The sequence below is a fragment of the Triplophysa dalaica genome, chromosome 18 (assembly GCF_015846415.1).
Source record: "Triplophysa dalaica isolate WHDGS20190420 chromosome 18, ASM1584641v1, whole genome shotgun sequence".
NCBI lineage: Eukaryota > Metazoa > Chordata > Actinopteri > Cypriniformes > Nemacheilidae > Triplophysa > Triplophysa dalaica.
In genome coordinates, this window is record NC_079559.1 from 18,160,192 (window position 1) to 18,179,448 (window position 19,257).

The 19,257-nt window shown below is 37.0% G+C and overlaps 1 protein-coding gene across 1 annotated transcript in view; it reads right to left on the bottom strand.

Annotated features, from left to right (window-relative positions):
- Nucleotides 1–4,292: 4,292 nt before the first annotated feature.
- Nucleotides 4,293–19,257, bottom strand: part of antxr1a (ANTXR cell adhesion molecule 1a) — a 34,185-nt gene continuing 19,220 nt past the window's right edge. Inside the window, exons 14-18 of the mRNA XM_056773156.1 lie at nt 17,406–17,447; nt 15,377–15,472; nt 14,725–14,892; nt 12,218–12,298; nt 4,293–6,548 (exon numbers count right to left, since the gene is read on the bottom strand). Coding sequence (XP_056629134.1) covers nt 6,135–6,548; nt 12,218–12,298; nt 14,725–14,892; nt 15,377–15,472; nt 17,406–17,447 — 801 coding nt within the window. The 3' untranslated portion in view covers nt 4,293–6,134. The remainder of the gene's footprint in view (nt 6,549–12,217; nt 12,299–14,724; nt 14,893–15,376; nt 15,473–17,405; nt 17,448–19,257) is intronic.

Genomic DNA, 19,257 nt, shown 5'->3' on the forward strand with positions numbered 1-19,257 from the left:
ATTGCCAGATATAGGATCACTGTAGATCTCCTTGGTGGTTGAGTGTGTTTTTTTTAGCCACAGCTATTTGACGTTTAGGTGCTCTGTTGGCGAAGTACATGAATGTCATAGTAATCTCTTTGCCCTTTGAGTAATAACCAGTCATTTCAGCGGAGAGTAGATAATACTGGAAAATGTTCTCGTGAAACACAAAAAATGATTTCATTTTCAGTCAAACTAATTTGATATTTCAAAACATGTTATTTTACGTAACTATGGTAACAAAATAGAGACCAGTAAAGCTATGGTGTGACCCTTCTCCCAAATATTTTGACCAGTGGTGAACCACTCAGTTGCTCAATCCGATTACCTCCAATCCTGAATATGTGGTTACAACATTGTAAAGTACCTGAAGTTGTTTATCATTATTAGTACAAATGGTGACCAGAATCCATCCATCCATCCATTTTCAACCTCTTATCGGGCCGGGTCGCGGGGGCAGCAGTCTAGCAGGGATGCCCAGACTTCCCTCTCCCTAGATACTTCCTCCAGCTCTTCCGGGGGGACACCGAAGCGTTCCCAGGCCAGCCGGGAGACATAGTCCCTCCAGCGTGTCCTAGGTCTTCCCCGGGGTCTCCTCCCTGTGGGACATGCCCGGAACACCTTCCAGGGAAGACGTCCAGGGGGCATCCAAAAAAGATGTCCGAGCCACCTCAGCTGACCCCTCGCGATGTGGGAGCAGCGGATCTGCTCTGAGCTCCTCCCGAGTGACCGAGCTTCTCACCCTATCTCTAAGGGATCGCCCAGCCACCCTGCGGAGAAAACTAATTTCGGCCGCCTGTATCAGGGATCTTGTCCTTTCGGTCATTACCCACAGCTCATGACCATAGGTGAGAGTAGGAACGTAGATTGACCGGTAAATCGAGAGCTTCGCCTTGCGGCTCAGCTCCTCTTCACCACGACAGACCGGTACAGCGAACGCATTACTGCAGAAGCTGCACCGATCCATCTGTCAATCTCCCGTTCCATCCTTCCCTCACTCGTGAACAAGACTCCCAGATACTTGAACTCCTCCACTTGAGGAAGGGACTCTCCACCCACCTGAAGTGGGCAAGCCACCCTTTTCCGACTGAGAACCATGGCCTCAGATTTGGAGCTGCTGATTCTCATCCCAGTCGCTTCACACTCGGCTGCAAACCGTCCCAGTGCATGCTGAAGGTCCTGGTCTGATGGGGCCAGCCCGACGACATCATCCGCAAAGAGCAGAGAGTGACCAGAACAGTGTGGTGACCAGAATCATTATCATCAAATCAACCCAACTTAACCCAGGTTGGATTGATCAGGTTTTGTCAACTGTGCAACTCTTCATTTTTATTTTGCTTTGTACAACAGACCAAAGGTTTGGTCCTTCTTCCTATACATAAGTTTCATTCCAACATAAAACCATGACATATAAACCTCTCTGACTGAATAATACCAGTTGATAAACATGTCACCTTAAGTAATTTATTGTAAGTCAACTATTCCTTTTTCTTCTCGTTTTATGGATATTGTTGTTATTTTGTCTCTCTTTATTTTGTACATGTTATTATTCTTTCAAAATTCAATTCAGTTTCATTTTATTTAAATGGCCACGTTTACAATGTTTCATCAAGATCAAACAAAAAACGAATATTAGGATTAAAATAACGAACAGTCCATCTTTGCTTTTGTTGTTGAATGAGATTGCTTGGGCTGGAGCTGGGATGATCAGTTCCACAGGATCTCGCATGAGGATGGCACGTGACAATCAGCTGGAGCTGGTGTAATGTGTAGTTTTATAGGGATTTTTGATCAGTCACGAGGTGGTCTTGCTTGATCCAGCATAATCTGTGGTTGCCTCAGGATGGGTGTCCCCAGGTAGGGGAGGATGGCAGAGAGAGAATTAGCATAGCTGCTGTTCATTTACTTATAAATAAGAGATAATACTGATATTCATCTTACTGTATGTATGCTTTGCTTAAAGGGGTGTTTTTACTCTAGATTTAAATTGGGTGAGTGTGTCTGACCCTTGACTAGCATCAGGAAGCTATTCCAAAATTTCAGTGCTACATATGAGAAAGCTCTACCCCCTTTGGTGGATTTAGTTATTCTAGGTACTATCAGATAGAAGCTATGTTCTATAAACTGCTAAACAGCTAAACCGTTTAAAGCTTTATAAGTGATGGAAGTACTTTATAGTCTATACAGTACTTTATGGGTAGTCAGTGTAGGGATGATAAAATTGGTGCCATGTGCAAATTGTCATAGACCTTTTAAGAACTCTAGCAGCTGCATTTTGAACTGTTATTTAATATATGATGATGCAGGACAAAGTAGTGAATTACAATAATCAAGTCTTGAAGTCATATATGCATGAACTAGTTTTTCTGCATAAGAAATACACAGAATATTCTGCAGTTTGGCAATGTTTCGAAGATGGATGACGGCTGTTTTTGTGACATTTGTGATGTGATTTTCAAAAGACAGGTTGCTGTCCAATGTACTGTCAAGTTCTTTAACTATATTAGCCTGAGTGAAATTTTTTGTGTAGATCTTTTTTGTAAGAAAGAGCACAATTACGCAGATACTACTTTTTTCTTTATTTCCAGACAGATTTGGAATATTTGATATCGGCCTATAAAGGATTGTTGTTCGGTGCTGACATTGGGATGAATATTAATGTATCAAAAGCACTTTTTTATTGAAACTAAGTGCAGGTTTTCATTATATTCAATGTGCATATCAGACTTTTTAACCATAAACAGTTTACACAATAGTTTTTGGTTGCCTCTGGCGGGAATGAAATGCAGTTATGTCATGTTTAACTCATTTTGGCTTGCATCCTTTCCAGCTCATCCACATGTTGTGGCCTTTCATACCATCCATGATTACTCACTGCAGATGTTCATGATATAATGCAACATATTCCCATGGGTACATGGTCAACTTACTGTATCTATATTTCCCTCCACTCCCTTTTCCTTATGTGTCTTCTCCATTTATACTGTTTCACCTGATAGATTCCCAACTATTTTAAACGGTACAATATTACATAATAGATTGTGTAGCAGAGCAGTTAATCAACTAATGCTTTAGACATGTATTGAACATGTATATGTAATATGTAGAAATAAGTTTGAGGTAAGCTTCAAATCTTTCTCAATAAATGTTTGAGTGTCCAGATATGAAAGATAAGCAACAGGCAGAAACAGCGAGAGAGTGAGACCGAACTGTTGAACTAAAACCAGCTGGACAAAACATCCCTTTAAATCTGAATAGATCCTAATAGAAAACAGGCTACAATGGTCTCATGTGTGCCACTGCACCGCTGGAGAAGAGGTCATACATACTAATCCCATATATTTCATCACACTTTCATTTGCTTATCTCTTGCCGTACTTGAAACACCTCATTCCAAAACATGCTGGGGTGGTGCTTATGACACTATGAATGAAACTTCCTTCGAAATCAGACACGTGTGACGTCATGACTGGTTTATGGTCTCTGTCTCATGAGACGCCTGCTCTCTGTTGGTGTGTTGACTGAGAGAGTGTCTGTACTAAATTACTCCTGGACCAAAGGGAATTAAATTAACTAAAGTGTGAACACTGAAATGAACAAAGTCTGTCTGTGTAGCCAACAAAATGCAGTATCTATATCTTCTAATGCCCTGGCCATTCTCAAGAAATGTTGTAATTTGTTTTATATTTCTGTTAAAATACATTGAGCTAAAAAATGTAGTATAACCCATAGAATGTTGTAGTCTAAATCATGTTATTATAACATTAAAAGCATTAAAAAGTAAAACAAAGGCCATGGCTAGCAAATATTTTTGGGGCTTTGTGTAAATAAAAATATTTTATTGTAATAAATTGATTGTGTGTTTTTTCCTTGTGATGTTTTACATTTAAGGCCAATATACATGTAAATTGATAACATACTATAGTAAAGACTATAATGTTAACTTATGTACTTGTTGGAATCATGTGAATAAACCAATTCTAAAATTAATTTCTTTTAAAGTCACAGAATAACTGGGTTGAACTGAAAAGCACATTATCGCTTTATTGGGAAAGTTTTGCATTAAACAAGCAATTGTTCACTTTCCTGCTTCTTACAAACAACTATTTCACAGTTTGCTATGGAATAAAAAATATGTATCCACATAAGCATAAAAATTATACATCATGTCAGGTTATTTGTGTATAGATGCATATGTACTCAGATTTACTGTCAAGCTACTCAGACAAAATTTTACAGCTTATCCATCAAAAACACATGCAAACAGGAGGACCAGTTTGACTTTTATTACAACATTTTATAAAGAAGAACATCACAAGAAAGTAACCAAAATAGTTATCGGAGTAATTCAAAGATAGATTACTTTTCATGATCCTTAGAAATGTGTGATGTTTACTAGTTCTCTGACTTAAACACCCATAAAACCATGATCAAAACAGGGCTGAAGAGTCATATAAACAGCACTGCGTGGGACTGCAATAATTTAGATTGAATATAATGAGAAATGACAAGAGATTTGTATAAGCAAAGGGCTGTGGATGCTGCTGATGTGATTTATTATGACAATAATAAACACAACATGTGGGCCAAAACAAACCCATAAATCACATTGATTAGAATTTAGTTCTAAATGTAAAATGTCTAACACACTTACTTGTATCTTTCGTCTGTATATAGTATTTAGGCATGATATCCAGAGGCTATAAAACTATTCTTAGGGATTCCTGGGAAAAGTATTTTTTTCTTGCTTTAAGATTATAAAAAAATGCAATCATGCCACGAAAATAAAATAACAACAGATCTGGAAAACCAAAGGATGCTGCTGATGTGATATTATGACAATAATTCAGACAACATGTTGGCCAAAACAAACACATATATCACATGGATTAAAATTTGGTTGTAAATTAAAAATTTCTAACGCACAAAGCTACTTGTAATTTTCGTCTGTAGATAGTATTTAGGGATGATATGCAAACGCAAAAAAACTATTCTTTGGAATTCCTGGGAAAAGTAATTTTTTCTTGCCTTCACATTATAAAAACATGCTATCATGCCATGAAAATAAAACAAAAACAGATCTAGAAAACCATATATATCAAAGGAAACTATACAAAAGGATATATAGATTTGTACATACAGCACGTGTAAAAGTATAATAGTCTCTAAATTTTTATTAGTGCACCCATACACCCTAACGAATGTGAGATGTGCAAAGTAAGGTACATTTCATGTACATTTTCTCCTGATGTTTCAAGTCATGCCCCATAATTATTCTAGTTTAGCTGGTCTCACATACAATTCTTTTCAAATCTAGAAATATGCCACTTAAAATCAAAGCTACTAAAATCACTATTGCACAAATGAAAAGATTACCTGAACGACCAACAGCCTTTTACACTTTCAATGGCAAGACACAGGTAAATTCACTAAACAATTTATTGCAGTTTTTTAAAAAGCAAACAAGGGGCTTTCATTTTAAAACATTGTTACAAAAGATACAGATTTTTGCAAACGAATGTCATTAATAGAATCAACATCCATAAAGAATGCTTTTGATACATTGTTTAGTTTTGAAAAGCCATTCAAGGATTTATTCAGACTTGTTATAAATGGTGACAAGTTGAATGTACTTAAACTCTCGAAGGTCAAACATGCGCACAGATGTCCTTGATAGTTCATGAAAACATCCTTAAAGGTGTTTATTTTGATTCATCTGCCCTGAAGCATTACAATCTCCACATGAGATGGCCTCGTGTGCATGCAGTTGTGAAACATCCATGGATCCATTACTAAAACGTCTGCTCTTGAAGCTTACTCTGGTTCCCAAAAAAGCAAATGATGCCCACTGAGAAACAAGTATTAGCTTAGTAGATATGTGATTCAGATTTTGCACCCTGCAGTTTTAGAGTTGCATGGTGGCTTGTATTCTGTTACATGATGCCCTTGATGCCACAGATGGGTCTTTATATCAAGTTTTATTGCATTAGGACACACAGCGGTGGAATCATGCTGTGTTTTCAGCGAAGAGAAGGATGTGGAACATTTATATTTCCTGTTTACCTTCCATCCCCAACTTCAGATCCCTCAAAGAAGTCCACTCCAAATTACAGTCAAGGCCGTGGAGGTGGGCGGTCCGGAGGCGGAGCTCTAAATGCAGGTGGGGCCTGAAGAGGAGGAGGAGGCAGGGATGAAGTGGGTGATGGTGGAAGAGAGGGTGGAGACGTGGGCTGAGAAAAGAAGAGGGTGGAAGAAGGCGAAGGCCAAACGGGGGGTGGAGAATAGGATGGAGGTGGGGTAATGGAAGGGGGTGGAGAAATGACATGAGGAGGCGGGGTGGAAGGTAGGGGAGGAAAACTGGACGGCAGGGTGGCTGGTGGACTGCGTGGAGGTGGTGGAAGTTGACTCTTAGGAGGAGGTGGGTTGAAGTTTTGTGGACAAGTGTAGATGGGTGAAGAATGGTGGTTGTAGTTCGGATAGTGAACAGGAGAACTGGACCTGATCCGAGTGAAGTTCATACAGCGGCCCTGAGAGAGAGAGAGAGAGAGAGAGAGAGGTTTTAAAATGGAGATGGACACTTTATAAAGTCTATTTTGGCTGAGCCAACAAAGCAAACCATCCTCGAATGGAATTTGTCATTTCATATTGGAAGATCACCTCTGAGATAAAATAAAAATCAACACAAAATTTTCCTAAATTATTTGATTACAGGATTTTAGGTCAGAATAAGTAAGACATCAAAATGTCTGGTTGTGTGTGTCGTGATGTTAATAAATAACTAGACAAACTTGCACAACCACACACTCTGTGTATATATGGTCACTGGAGACATGTGGTGTGAGGTGTGATGGGCTGGTCTATGAGGTTCTGTCTCCTGTAGCTGTAGGAAGCTATTAAAGCCATGTTTTAATGACATACAGGAAAAGCTTTTTGTTGGTTGTTTACCAGAAACATTTTATTATGAAGCTCTCTGTCCTGATTTCCTAAAACTAATTAAGACACACATAGCCTGACTTTTGGCATAAAACCTGCCAAACTTTGCAGTTTCTCTAGCCAAGAACTAAAGATGATGCGATTGTACTTTTGGTGTACTAAACTGGTATACTTAAATGGGACGGTTTCCCGGAAAGGGTTTAAACCTAGTCCCAGACTAATTTAAATGTTAAAGGTGCCTTAAATGAAAACAACTTGCACTGACATATCTTATAAGATATTGTTTTGTCGGATGCCGACCAGTAATGTTGTTTTGTAATGTATGTTTTTAAAAACGACATAAATGTTTAATTTAACCAAGGACTAATTTTGTACTTAATGTACTTTAATTGTGCAGAAGTAGTGCTTAAAGTATAACTAAAGATATGCTTAAGTATATTTGACTATGCTAAAGAGGACATATTGCAAGTATACTTTTTGAGTATGGATTGAATAGGAAATCTTCAAATCCTTATGAAAAGTGACATTAAAACACATTTTAAAGCAAAGAACTCCATTCAACAGTACATGCAGATGCGTGGGGATGCACACACTCTTAGAAATGAAATGTTGTATTTAATTAATAAAGTTATGTCAACCGGTCCCACAAAACTTAGTTGCTTAAAGTAAAAGGTAATATACAATTAATTGTAACATAATGTTTTAAGTAAATCGCTCATAACTGTGTTAATTAAATGGTACATCACACACTTATTTTGAATAAATGTAAATTATTGTCTTGAATTTAATGACTATAGCTTGATCTAAGATGACCTGATTAAGTTCAATTTATTTAACAGAAATAAGCTTTGCATATGTTATCCATTTGTGTTGATTGTACTTAATGATTGGAACTTAAAGCAACTAAGTCTGTAGGTCAAATAAAAACACTAAAATAAAATGAATTGCTCAACATTTTTTATATTATACACATTTGTAACATTTATAAGACACTATCTCATTTAACTTCAATAAGATGATATTGAGAAAATAGAACTCAACAGAAATGCAAAAAAAATTATTGTAACCGCCCACGACCTAACCAAAGGCAACACTTTTCTGAACAAGGGTAAACACCAAACTCAAAAATATAACTTACTCCTTAAAACTTTAAAGATAAATGAACATTAAACACTAACAAGTGTTTCTTTTTACTGAAAAATGCATAATATAAAACACTTATTTAAGAGAATAACTCTCAAAATGCAGTGTACGCAAAGCATGCTGGGAAATATAAGTCCTCTGCCCTATTATAACTATTTTATGTTAACACAACTCCTTTATGTTGTCCCAACATGAATGGATTCAGTTATATGACTAAACATAAAACAATCATGTTGTAACCATATTTTCCAAAAGTTGTGTTGATTTAACTTAAGCAAGTTAAGTAAATTGAAAAGGCAGCAAAAATTTTTTTTGAGTGCAGGTAAATGGAGAATCGGTTTGTTTGTAACATTGATGAAATTAATGAATTTCACCTCATATAGGGAGTGGGCTAAAGTTAAAGCCAAATGTGACTCACAGTTGATTCTCCAAACAGCAGCGGAAAAAATGAAATACAGAGCTATTAAGTTGCTCAGAAAATATCAGGGTGTGGGTGTTGAGTTTTGCAGTATGTTAGTAATAAAAAATTACAACACCCTCTACATGTGCCGTTGAGTCAAAATGGTGTCTTTAATTTGGACAATAATTTGTCAATAATTTTAATTTTTCTTCTCACTGCTTTGATTAAATGAAGCAGCATACTGTAGATTCTATGGAAAATAAAATTACTGGTTTAGCTGCATAGCGCAAGTTTAAAGTATGAATGACTTGACATTTTACAATCAAGATGTAACTTGTTTAACTTACTTGTTTTCAGGGGACAGAGACTTTCAAGATGAATCCAATGTCAGAAAAAAGTCACAATATAATGTTTGAACAATTCTCTTTGTCTCCATATAAGTATTAAATGTTATATATGTATACTTTGTCATTAAATGATATGTGCTAAATCTATGACAGAAATCCATGGTATAAATGCAACATGTTCTCACTCCCGTCACATATTGATGCACGGTCAGTGCCCCTTTGAGTTTCCATTCAACCGAAACATATATGCAGTCGATCGCGGGAGCCAATAGTGTTTCGCGTTTAAAGCCAGCGAAATGACACGATCGGTCACAAGACACGGGAGAGCAAATGACATCGAAGCTGACGTAACTCTTCTTCTGTCGGCAATTTTTTTTACATAAGGGCTGCGTTCAGCCCCAACAAAACGTTGCAAAACGTTTTTTAAACGAATACGTTGGTGCGATTGAACACCCTGTTGGGATGACGGAAGAGTTGAACTATGGCAGCTGAGATGGCCATTCTTTGTGTTCTTTTTGAAGTTTTTACAGAGCCTGATGAAATTGGTACAAATCCGTATTGAATACTGCAAAATAAATCTCTTCTAGACACATTTGAACGACTATACTTGGACCCATTGTGCGAGCTGTCTTTTTAATACCGCGTGGGTTATATACATGTTGCTGCTGATTGGGCTGACATTCTTGACACACCCACCGAACAAGAGAATCTCAGATCCGGTGAAGAATAACAGGGGCAGGTTCAATCTCAAACCCTGTAGCACACCGTTGCAAACCATTTCCAGGAAACATGTCGTTCAATCCGGAAACCGCATTAACGAAAATGCATATGGACATGTTGATATGACATAAACAAATTAAGGTGGAGCTTAAAAATATATATCAGTGTTTACTCAATGCATTTTTGGGGGCTTTGCACCAACAACAAAAAATCGGACACACACACAGTACATTGTTCAAGCAGCTTATAATGACCTATAGTGACATTTTAAAATCAAGCAGCCTATGTGGGTTATAAAAATAACAATGACGTGTGATATCTATTATTAAAATGTACGTTAAAGGAGTCATTTGACTCTGCTAAACCGAATATTATTGCTGTATTTTCCACATACCGTGCATGTTTGTATCTCCTCTTTGCTCCGCCTCTCTGAAACCGGTTGATATTTTACAAAGCTCATAGCTCTGAAAAGCGAGGTGTGCTATGATTGGCCAGGTCACTAGCGCGTAATGATTGGTCGAATACTGCACGGAAACGTAACGCCTCTTACCATATTCGGAACATTATACCACAAAGTGATATACATGCGTGGGGGTGTGGTTACACGAGGCGTTTCAGGCAGGTCTGGGGTTGCATTCGTTTTTAGATAGAATGCATCTTTTGTTCTGACACTTACATTTTTGCAATTTAACGTGTCTAATATATGCATGGGCAACTTATAACACACCAAAGAAGACACAGAAAACATGTATTTCCGCCATTTGACCCCTTGAATTTTTAACACAGTGTATGGACCTTTTACACAATCCTTTACCTTACCCACCACTTTCCAAATACTGAAATAGCGCAATAAAAATAATTATATAAAGTTGCAATAGTCTGCTAAACTTAGAGACCATCACAGGACCAAATCTACTGGTTCAAAGAATAGGACAAATTGTGTCACATAATTTTACACAGGATGCATAATTCTCAAATACGCAAAGGTATTGTAATACTTATATTTACATTTAGTCATTTACCAGATGCTTTTATCCAAAGCAACGTACAGATGGGGTAAACAATGGAAGCAATTGGGACACATTAAGGACAACAAAAAGCATAAGTGCAGTCAAAAGAACTGGTCTCGTATAGATGTAAAGAAATAGATGTATAGAATAATACTTAATCATAATACACCATTGTAAGATGACTTCACTATAATGCTTGAATGCAATATTTACTTTGTGTGAAACTGAGCTTGTGTTGCTTGAAACATTTACCTAGTCGAATAAAGAATACTTCTGGCCTGAAATAAGTTACATTCTGATGGTGCTGTGAAATACTTCCTGTCCTTAGATGCGCTGAGCTCTTGTCCTCAGTGAATGCAAACTGCCTTAACTTTGAGTCAAATTATCTTTTGTAAAAGTGAGAAAAAGGTCCAACACAAAGAGTTTTGCATTTCTTTTCATGTTCATTTCATTGCCATTTGGGATATGTGATATACATTTCCTCTTTTTATTTGCTTTGTCCAGGAGACTCAGCATGCAATAAGTTCAACTGAGGACAGAGGAATGTTTGAAAGAAGCAAAGAGTGAAGGCAAATATGTACTGTTGGGAGGAAAGTCTGGGAGTCGTGCGTGCCCTGTGTCTAAAGCAGGGGTGTCCAAAGTCAGTCCTGGAGGGCCGGTGTCCTGCAAAGTTTAGCTTCAACCCGAATCAAACACACCTGAACAGCTAATCAAGGTCTCACAAAGTAGACTAGAAACTTCCAAACAGGTGTATTGAGTCAAGTTGGAGCTAAATTCTCGAGGACCGACATTGTACACCCCTGGTCTAAAGCATCATGCATTGCTGACATTCATTACATTCACCAATGCTTTTCCATTCCTATAAGAGCTGTTAATTCTGCTAATTCAACTCAACTAATGCAATGTAAAAACCATTATGACTGCTTTATTCAAATGACACGCCTTGCTTATTTTTAATCTAAAATGTTGGCCCTACTTGAAGAAAGTTTACTTATTTTTTTTTATAAAATCTTAAATGCTAATGTTCTCTCTTATATAAGTGGACAATAAGTAAAGAGAGTTCGGGTCAAAACTTTAAATAGTTCACAACATTGGTCCACCATCTATTAATGGCAAAGATTTTGTTTGTCTTTTCACTACCAACTAATCAACTTGAGTCTGGTTTCTATTTCCCTTTAAGCTGAAGATTGGTGCTGTTTTCTTCTTTTCATTTCCACGTGTTATCACTCCAGTAAGGCCAAGTTGTATGGAGGTGGCTGACAGCTTACTGTATACAAGTGATTTGGCAGATTGTTGGAGTGAAAAAATAGATCCCAAAACATAAGATCAGATCCTTTATAAGCATCTTTACAAGTCACTGAGCTTGTGCTGGGTAAGAAATGTTTATATTTTTTATAGAACCAGAGTAGAAAATGAATACAACTTCAAAGAGTATTCAGCTACTATTACACACAGCTTTATGTTTCAGAGGCTTAACGTGTTTGGTAATAATATAAATATTTGATCTGCCCCTAAGTCACATAAGTTCAATGGTTTCATTCATTTCATTCAAGTCCAGAAAATGTGTGGGTTACATTTTGAAGTTTTAGTTATACTTTAATGTGTGAAAGTAAAATATGAGTAAAATGTTTTTTTATTCTTACCTTATCTCCTGGTTGTGGTCGCATAATGGATACTCTGTCATAGCCTTTCTTCATCAGTGCCCATAATGCATCCAGTTTACCCTGTGGATCCACAAAAAAATAAATTAAGCTAGTAAAGTTCATTTTTATGTTTTTAATATTTTACATATATGTATAGTTTTACAGTATAGAATATACTATACCTTAAAGGGATAGTTCACCCAAAAAGAAAAATTCTGTCATCATTTGCACACCTTCGAGTTCCGATGAACACAAAAGAAGATATTTTGAAGAATGTAAGATAGCAAACAGTTCTGGAGCCCTTTTGAAAACCACTATTGTGGTCAATGGGGTCCAAGAACTGTTTGATTACAAGCCTTTGTTCAACCAAACAAATAAATTTATAAAGGTTTGGAACAACTGGAGGTTATTCGTGACACACTATTATTTTTTTGGTGAACTGTCCCTTTAAAGTATAAAGTTATAAAATAAAGATAAATCATCCCAAAGCCCTAAGTGAGAAACATTTACCCCATTAACTAGATTTAAAAGTGGCCTTGTCCTGGGATTTACTATAAGCTAACCAAAAATTCAGTGTTCAATGCTGTTTTATCCAATTCCCCAAAATACATTTCAAAGTACTGCTAGTAAGCAAGTAAGCTTGTTCCTCACATCAGGAACCAACCCTCTGGGAAACAGGTCAACCTCTCTTTCGGAGACAGAAGAATTTCCTATTTCCTACACTTAACACCCAGAATGTAATTTCTCTGGCCCATTATCCTTAATTATCAAGCAAAATGGCTAAATCTCAAAGCCTCAGTTTAACGTAAATAAATGCTTCACTATCTGCCCTGCAGCGACATGCAACAGCATTCCAATGTAATTCTGTTAGCTACTCAGCCCCAATCTAACTTGTATTCTCAAAAAATGTGTGGATATTTATCGACAGTTTTCACACTCTTTGCACTTTCTACGAATCTGAATATATTTTAGGAAAATTACTTACAGATAGTGGAGGTAAATAAACTTAACACAGTTTTGGTCATGCTTGAAACTTTCAAAACTTTAGATACACTCCCCCAGAGTTCATACGGGTTTTATAAAGTTTTTTCGAGCATGAAATTCTTTTACGTAATAACTTTTCTTAGTCCCTTATTGGACAATTCTCCCGGAAAAGCACGTCCACACGTCAACCACCTAGAGAAAGAGCATGCCAATCAATGTGATTCCTTTGCGAAGTTCAGCTGTGTATATTGGTTCACTGCATTTAGGTGATGCATGTTATATAAACTGTGGATGAAAAGCTGGATTTTGAGATCGTTTAAAACTGATAGATGAAGTGGTCCCAGGGCTAAAAGATGCCGGTCATGAACCGCACGTTGTAAGTGAATCTGAGTCAAATGTCTATGTTTTGTAGGCAATCGGCGTGTACACAAACTTGAAAAGAAGAATCAATAGTTATGCAGGGATAATGTGATGATGTATTGTGCTTAAGTTCCACCTCTCTCATGTGTTCAGGGCTTGCCTGTTTTGTAAATAATCATACAGCTGTATCTGTCTTTTATAAATGTGATCAAACTACCAACTAGACTCTTCGACTCTTTTGAAGATACCAAGTATGCAATACTAATCTATAGGTACTCAACATAATATTATATCGGCAGGAACTGCATGTCATCATCTGCCTTATTAATGTATAACCATAAATATATCAGTTTCAGTGTGTATTACTTTCAATACTGAGCAACTTGGCCCGACAACGAATGACAGTGTAAACTGAGCGGATATACAAAGGTAAGTCAGTCATAATAAAGGTATTTTAAAGAAGTCCTAAATTCCTTACATTAGTAATAACTGAGGGTGGTCATCATTATCAAACAGGGTGGATGAACATTATCAGTGGGCTAAAGAAGTATTGGTAAAGTGAAAAAGGCTTTCAATTAAATCTATTGTTAATAAAGACAAAAATGCATTATAAAAACATATTATTGTATTCAAAAATTGTTACACTGTGCAACCAAACTCAGCAAATATTCCATTCAATTTTCTACCGCTTATCCGAACTACCTCGGGTCACGGGGAGCCTGCGCCTATCTCAGGAGTCATCGGGCATCAAGGCAGGATACACCCTGGATGGAGTGCCAACCCATCGCAGGGCACACACACTCACTCATTCACTCAAGCACTCACTCCCTACGGACAATTTTTCCAGAGATGCCAATCAACCTACCATGCATGTCTTTGGACCAGGGGAGGAAACCGGAGTACCCGGAGGAAACCCCCGAGGCACGGGGAGAACATGCAAACTCCACACACACAAGTTGGAAGCGGGAATCGAACTCCCAACCCTGGAGGTGTGAGGCGAACGTGCTAACCACTAAGCCACCGTGCTCAGCAAATATTGATATACAGTATATACTCATGACCTGAACACTGCCAGCACAACACTCTACATGCCGAGCTACTGGAGTCGATTGCAGCCTAATTTCAATACTTCCCATCATTGTTGTTAACGTTGATCTTTTTACCTTAATTGGAGAGTACCATTTACGAGGACCTGGAGGTTTCCACATGCCGTTATTCAAGATCCGAGAAGGAAGTGCCTCAAACTCTTGTTCGGGCATTTTTACTCTGGCATTCTTCGCTTTCTCCAGTTTAGCACCCTCATCCGTTGAACCTTTTTCACCCCAACGAACCTTAAATGAGAATTTGAAGGGGAAATGAACCATCAAGTCTAGCAACACGAGGGGAAATGCATCTGTTTAAAATCCTTCTGCTAAGAATGATCTTGGCTATGGACAAAACCCAAGGGATGTTTAAATGTGCATAGATCGGTTAATGTAATGGATTGCTTAGAATGGTGACATCAGAGAAATGTTAAAAAAACTCTCTGTGGCAATTGAACTCCGAAAGTCAATAACAGAGTTTTAAAAGTGCCATGCAAACTATTTTTGAAGATTTTAAGATCTTCAACACCTTTTTATTACGTTCCGCACCAATGAAAAACCCCGTGGAGGCAACTCTCAACTGGAAATGTACAGACAGAATCCATACACTGTAGCTCTCAGACACCTAACTCCCAGGTTCCTCTCGGGTCAAAGCTCTCTTCCTGTGGATGATCTTTGAGCAAGTGCTAATATAGTGACTGATGTTTTCTACAGGGAGTGCTAAAAAGTTTACCTCCATTCTTTTAATTCCTCCCACTCCTCTTCCTCCATAGTAGGAGGCGTCAACTGTAGGCCACTTCTTCTTTGGAGATCCATCCTCTTCATCATCCTTATAAAGTAAACCACAATGACAACAAAAGCAAATTAATGAGTTTGAAAAGAAAACACAATCAATAGATGTATAAAAGCCTTGCAAGAGTTGCTTGATTTGGGTGTCTTAAAACTGGCCACTGGTATAACATCTATTGCAAAGCTCACAATTGTGAAGATGTTTTAGCATTTTGTCCCATAAACATATTTGGATGGTCTTGATCAAATGGCAAGGCATTTTCCTAAATAAGATCTTACTCACTCTTTTATAACATGACTTTTTCATTTATTGGCTCTTAGGAAGGCACGAGCCACTCTTACGCCCTCCGGTTCTCCTGCCGTTCCAATAAATCAGTCCAAATTGGCTCGCTCCGGTTATGACTTTATTTTTCCAATTCTGAGGAAATGTATCCCTCTCCAATCAATCCTCTAGATGTTATTTAAACCTCTCTAGATATTTTATCGAAGTATCCAGATTAAATCACGAAGGTTAAAAGTTATCCCCTCCCTTCATACTTCAATTTGACCACACATTTGATTCCCCGTCATATTTTGTTAAGTCATGAAAGTTTAGTGTGATAACTTTGAGTGAAGGTTTAACCCCGCCACAAACTTCTCCTATTCGCAGCCATTCCACATATGACATTCCTAAGGTCTTACAGAAGTGACATCACGAATAACAGATTTGTAAAAATATGCTATCATATTACTGGGCTGTAATATGGCCAGACAGAACTAATTCATTAAAGCAAAGCAGAGCCAGGACTGTTAAACAACAGACTGACAGAGCCTCGACAGCTTTATATGAACCAGCATCTCAAGGTACTGGCACAGTATGAAGTCAACATGAAAAAATATATATATTGGCTTTACATTAAGACAAGTTTAAATAATGTAGCAACTGGAGCCCTTCAGCTGATATCATGTTCTTCAGTTATCTCGATTTAAAAAGGGACCTCTTCCTACTCTGTATAAAATCTGTAATATGATAACATTGTCATGTCTTCAATAATATTGTCATGTCTTCAAACCAGCATCCATATTTACAAGACTTTAGCAGAAGTAGATTTTTTTTGAATGGCTCTCATCTGGTTTTTGAGCAGAAGTGTCTCATTTTGGCCAGGAATTCAGAGGACTTTGAAGTGGAGCACATACTTTTCAAGCATAAATCATTTAAATATGAGGTTTTGCTGTGCAATAGAGAAAGGATCATAATATTTGGTTAAATTCAGCTGATTTGAGAAAAAGAATAAGAAAACTGAAAACTTGATACAGAAGAAACCCGACAGTATGTCTGTATGACATGTTTTAAACATTTTAAGATCAAGATGTTCAAATGTCATTAATCTCTATTATTAATATCTATATTTTAATTTATATGTAGACTCATACAAGAAGGTTTCAGGAATTGTTTAATAATGATACATATGACTAATCTTTCATCAAAAAGTTAATAAGAATATGTTCACAAATAGTTCAATGTTATATGTTAAGTGTGTTACAGTATATATACACTGTAAAAAAGAATGCTGTAATTTTTCAGCAGCTGGGGCGCCTGTAAAACACCATAAAATAACAGTTTTTTCATGGAAACTGCAGTTTTTTCTGTAACTTGACAGTTCTTTGTACACATTTCAAAAATACACAGTACAAAAAAGTAGCCTAATTTTTCGTCAGCTAGAGTGCCAGTCAATTATGATAAAAACATTTATTTCACGTAAAATTTGATGTTTTTCCGTTTTTTTATATTAGGAAACCATAAACTCACAGTGTACAGATTTTCTTCTCTCTAAATCCCAAACATTAAACTTTGGTACATTATTGCACATGAATAACCTCATATCACGTAGGTTTATGCTTTTGCCACTTTAATGTAAAAAGATTTATTTTATAATTATAATAATGTGCTCTTTTACAGACATCTCAAAATCACGGGAAATGGAAATACTTACCGAACTGTCTTCAACGACTTGTGGTGGAGGGTCATGGATAATCTACAGTGAAAAAGAAAGAGGGAGATTAAGAGAGAGAGAGAGAGAGAGAGAGAGAAGAATGGATAAACAATCTCACATGCGTCCACTCACGCAAGCATGTCAGATCACATGCTCTCTAGAGTAAAAAACTGTGTTTTTCTCTTACACTGGCATGTCAAAAGACCTAAGTAATGGTTTCAGTGTGTGCCAAAAAATCAGGTTACAAAAAACACATGGCTGAAGAATTACACGACCCCCCACCTTCCCATTTTAAGCGTGTTTACAAGCCAGTTGGGATGACCTAAAAATCTGGAGACCAGATCTGTTAAGCTCAAAGTAGGATGGCAAAAATTGATATGAAGAAGGAATGTCTGTGTTCATCCACATGCAAAACAACTGTGAAAGACCAAATGTTTTGTTTTTGTTTTGAAATTCTCTGGAGTTTTCTGAATTATGTAATGTGAAAGTGTAGTAAACGTGTCTGCTCCATTGGTTTCTCTTGTGTTTAGGACTGGGACCTTCATTTAACAATTGTATATTTGTCAAAGAGAGGCATGCTTTTACTCTTCCATACACAAAGGAGGGACTCAAGACAAATGTTTGGACCAATATAATAGAAAAATTGGGGGTGGTCTGTTAGCACACATTTAGCTACCACCCAAAATACTCCAGCAACAACATGGCAATGCTTATGGCAATACCCACCTCTACCAAGATAGCAGATGTACATCGCTGAGATGTCTGCAAAAGCCATATCACCACCTTTACAGGTACATTAGCTTTTGACATTCTTTACATTTACTATATGATAAATCTTCAAACATTTAAAATCGTTTTAGTATAAACTGGCTGTCCCATAGCAAATAGTATTTAAAAAAGTTGCCTGTTTGTTTTTCAAGGGGGTCTTAATCACTAAAATGGGTATAATCTAGTTTTGTCTTATTGTCTCATTCGCATCATTTTCACTTTAAATGAATGGTTTTTACAACACATTTTTCTCGAGTTGTTTCAGACAAAAATGCTAAGTTGTTCAAATATGAACAATGTTTGTGTATATTTGACACAACCGTGGTTTGAACATACTGTAACCCAACATATTTTGGAGTGTAAACAATATTAGACATTTGGTAACTTGGCAATAATTATGAATTTGAGTTTGAGTAATGTCACTTTTCCTATTAAATTGCAATTTAATTTTCCATTGTACCACAGGAGAGCTTTCCTAAACAGAGTGATGTTCCCTTGAAGTTAACAGAGAGATTTCAAGTGGCCAACAGACAGGACTTTTTCCGTTTTCTTTTTTTGGACTTGTAAAAATATTCATTTTCAAAGGCACTTTGCCCAGCAGGTTTAAACTTGACCAAAATGCATAGTTATTAAACTCGAAAACCTTTATGTTAATAAATAAAGCCAAGTTATTTAAACATACTGTAGAAATAAGCTCATGCTAATTCAGTGCATGATGGTCTCTGTGGAAACTGATGATGGTTGAACATTATTCTAGCGTGTTCACTGTCATATCTACCCTTCCATGAACTTCACTACAGATCTCTATGCTCCTCTAACATAGGAATGACTCATTTCTTCTATTTTCCCATTATTCCTTTCCAGAAAAACACCCATCCAAAGACACGTCCAGTTTAATGTGACACTTTAAGTTATTAGATGTTCTTCTGAATTGAGGAGAAAATCCAAGCCTCGGCATCAAATGATGTATGTATGTTAACCATCTCTGCTTCATAACAAACAGTTCTTTCACATCGTTGACGAAGTGGTAAATAGACATTTGCCAAGTCCAGAACAAAGTCATTGCAGTTGCATATCACACTAT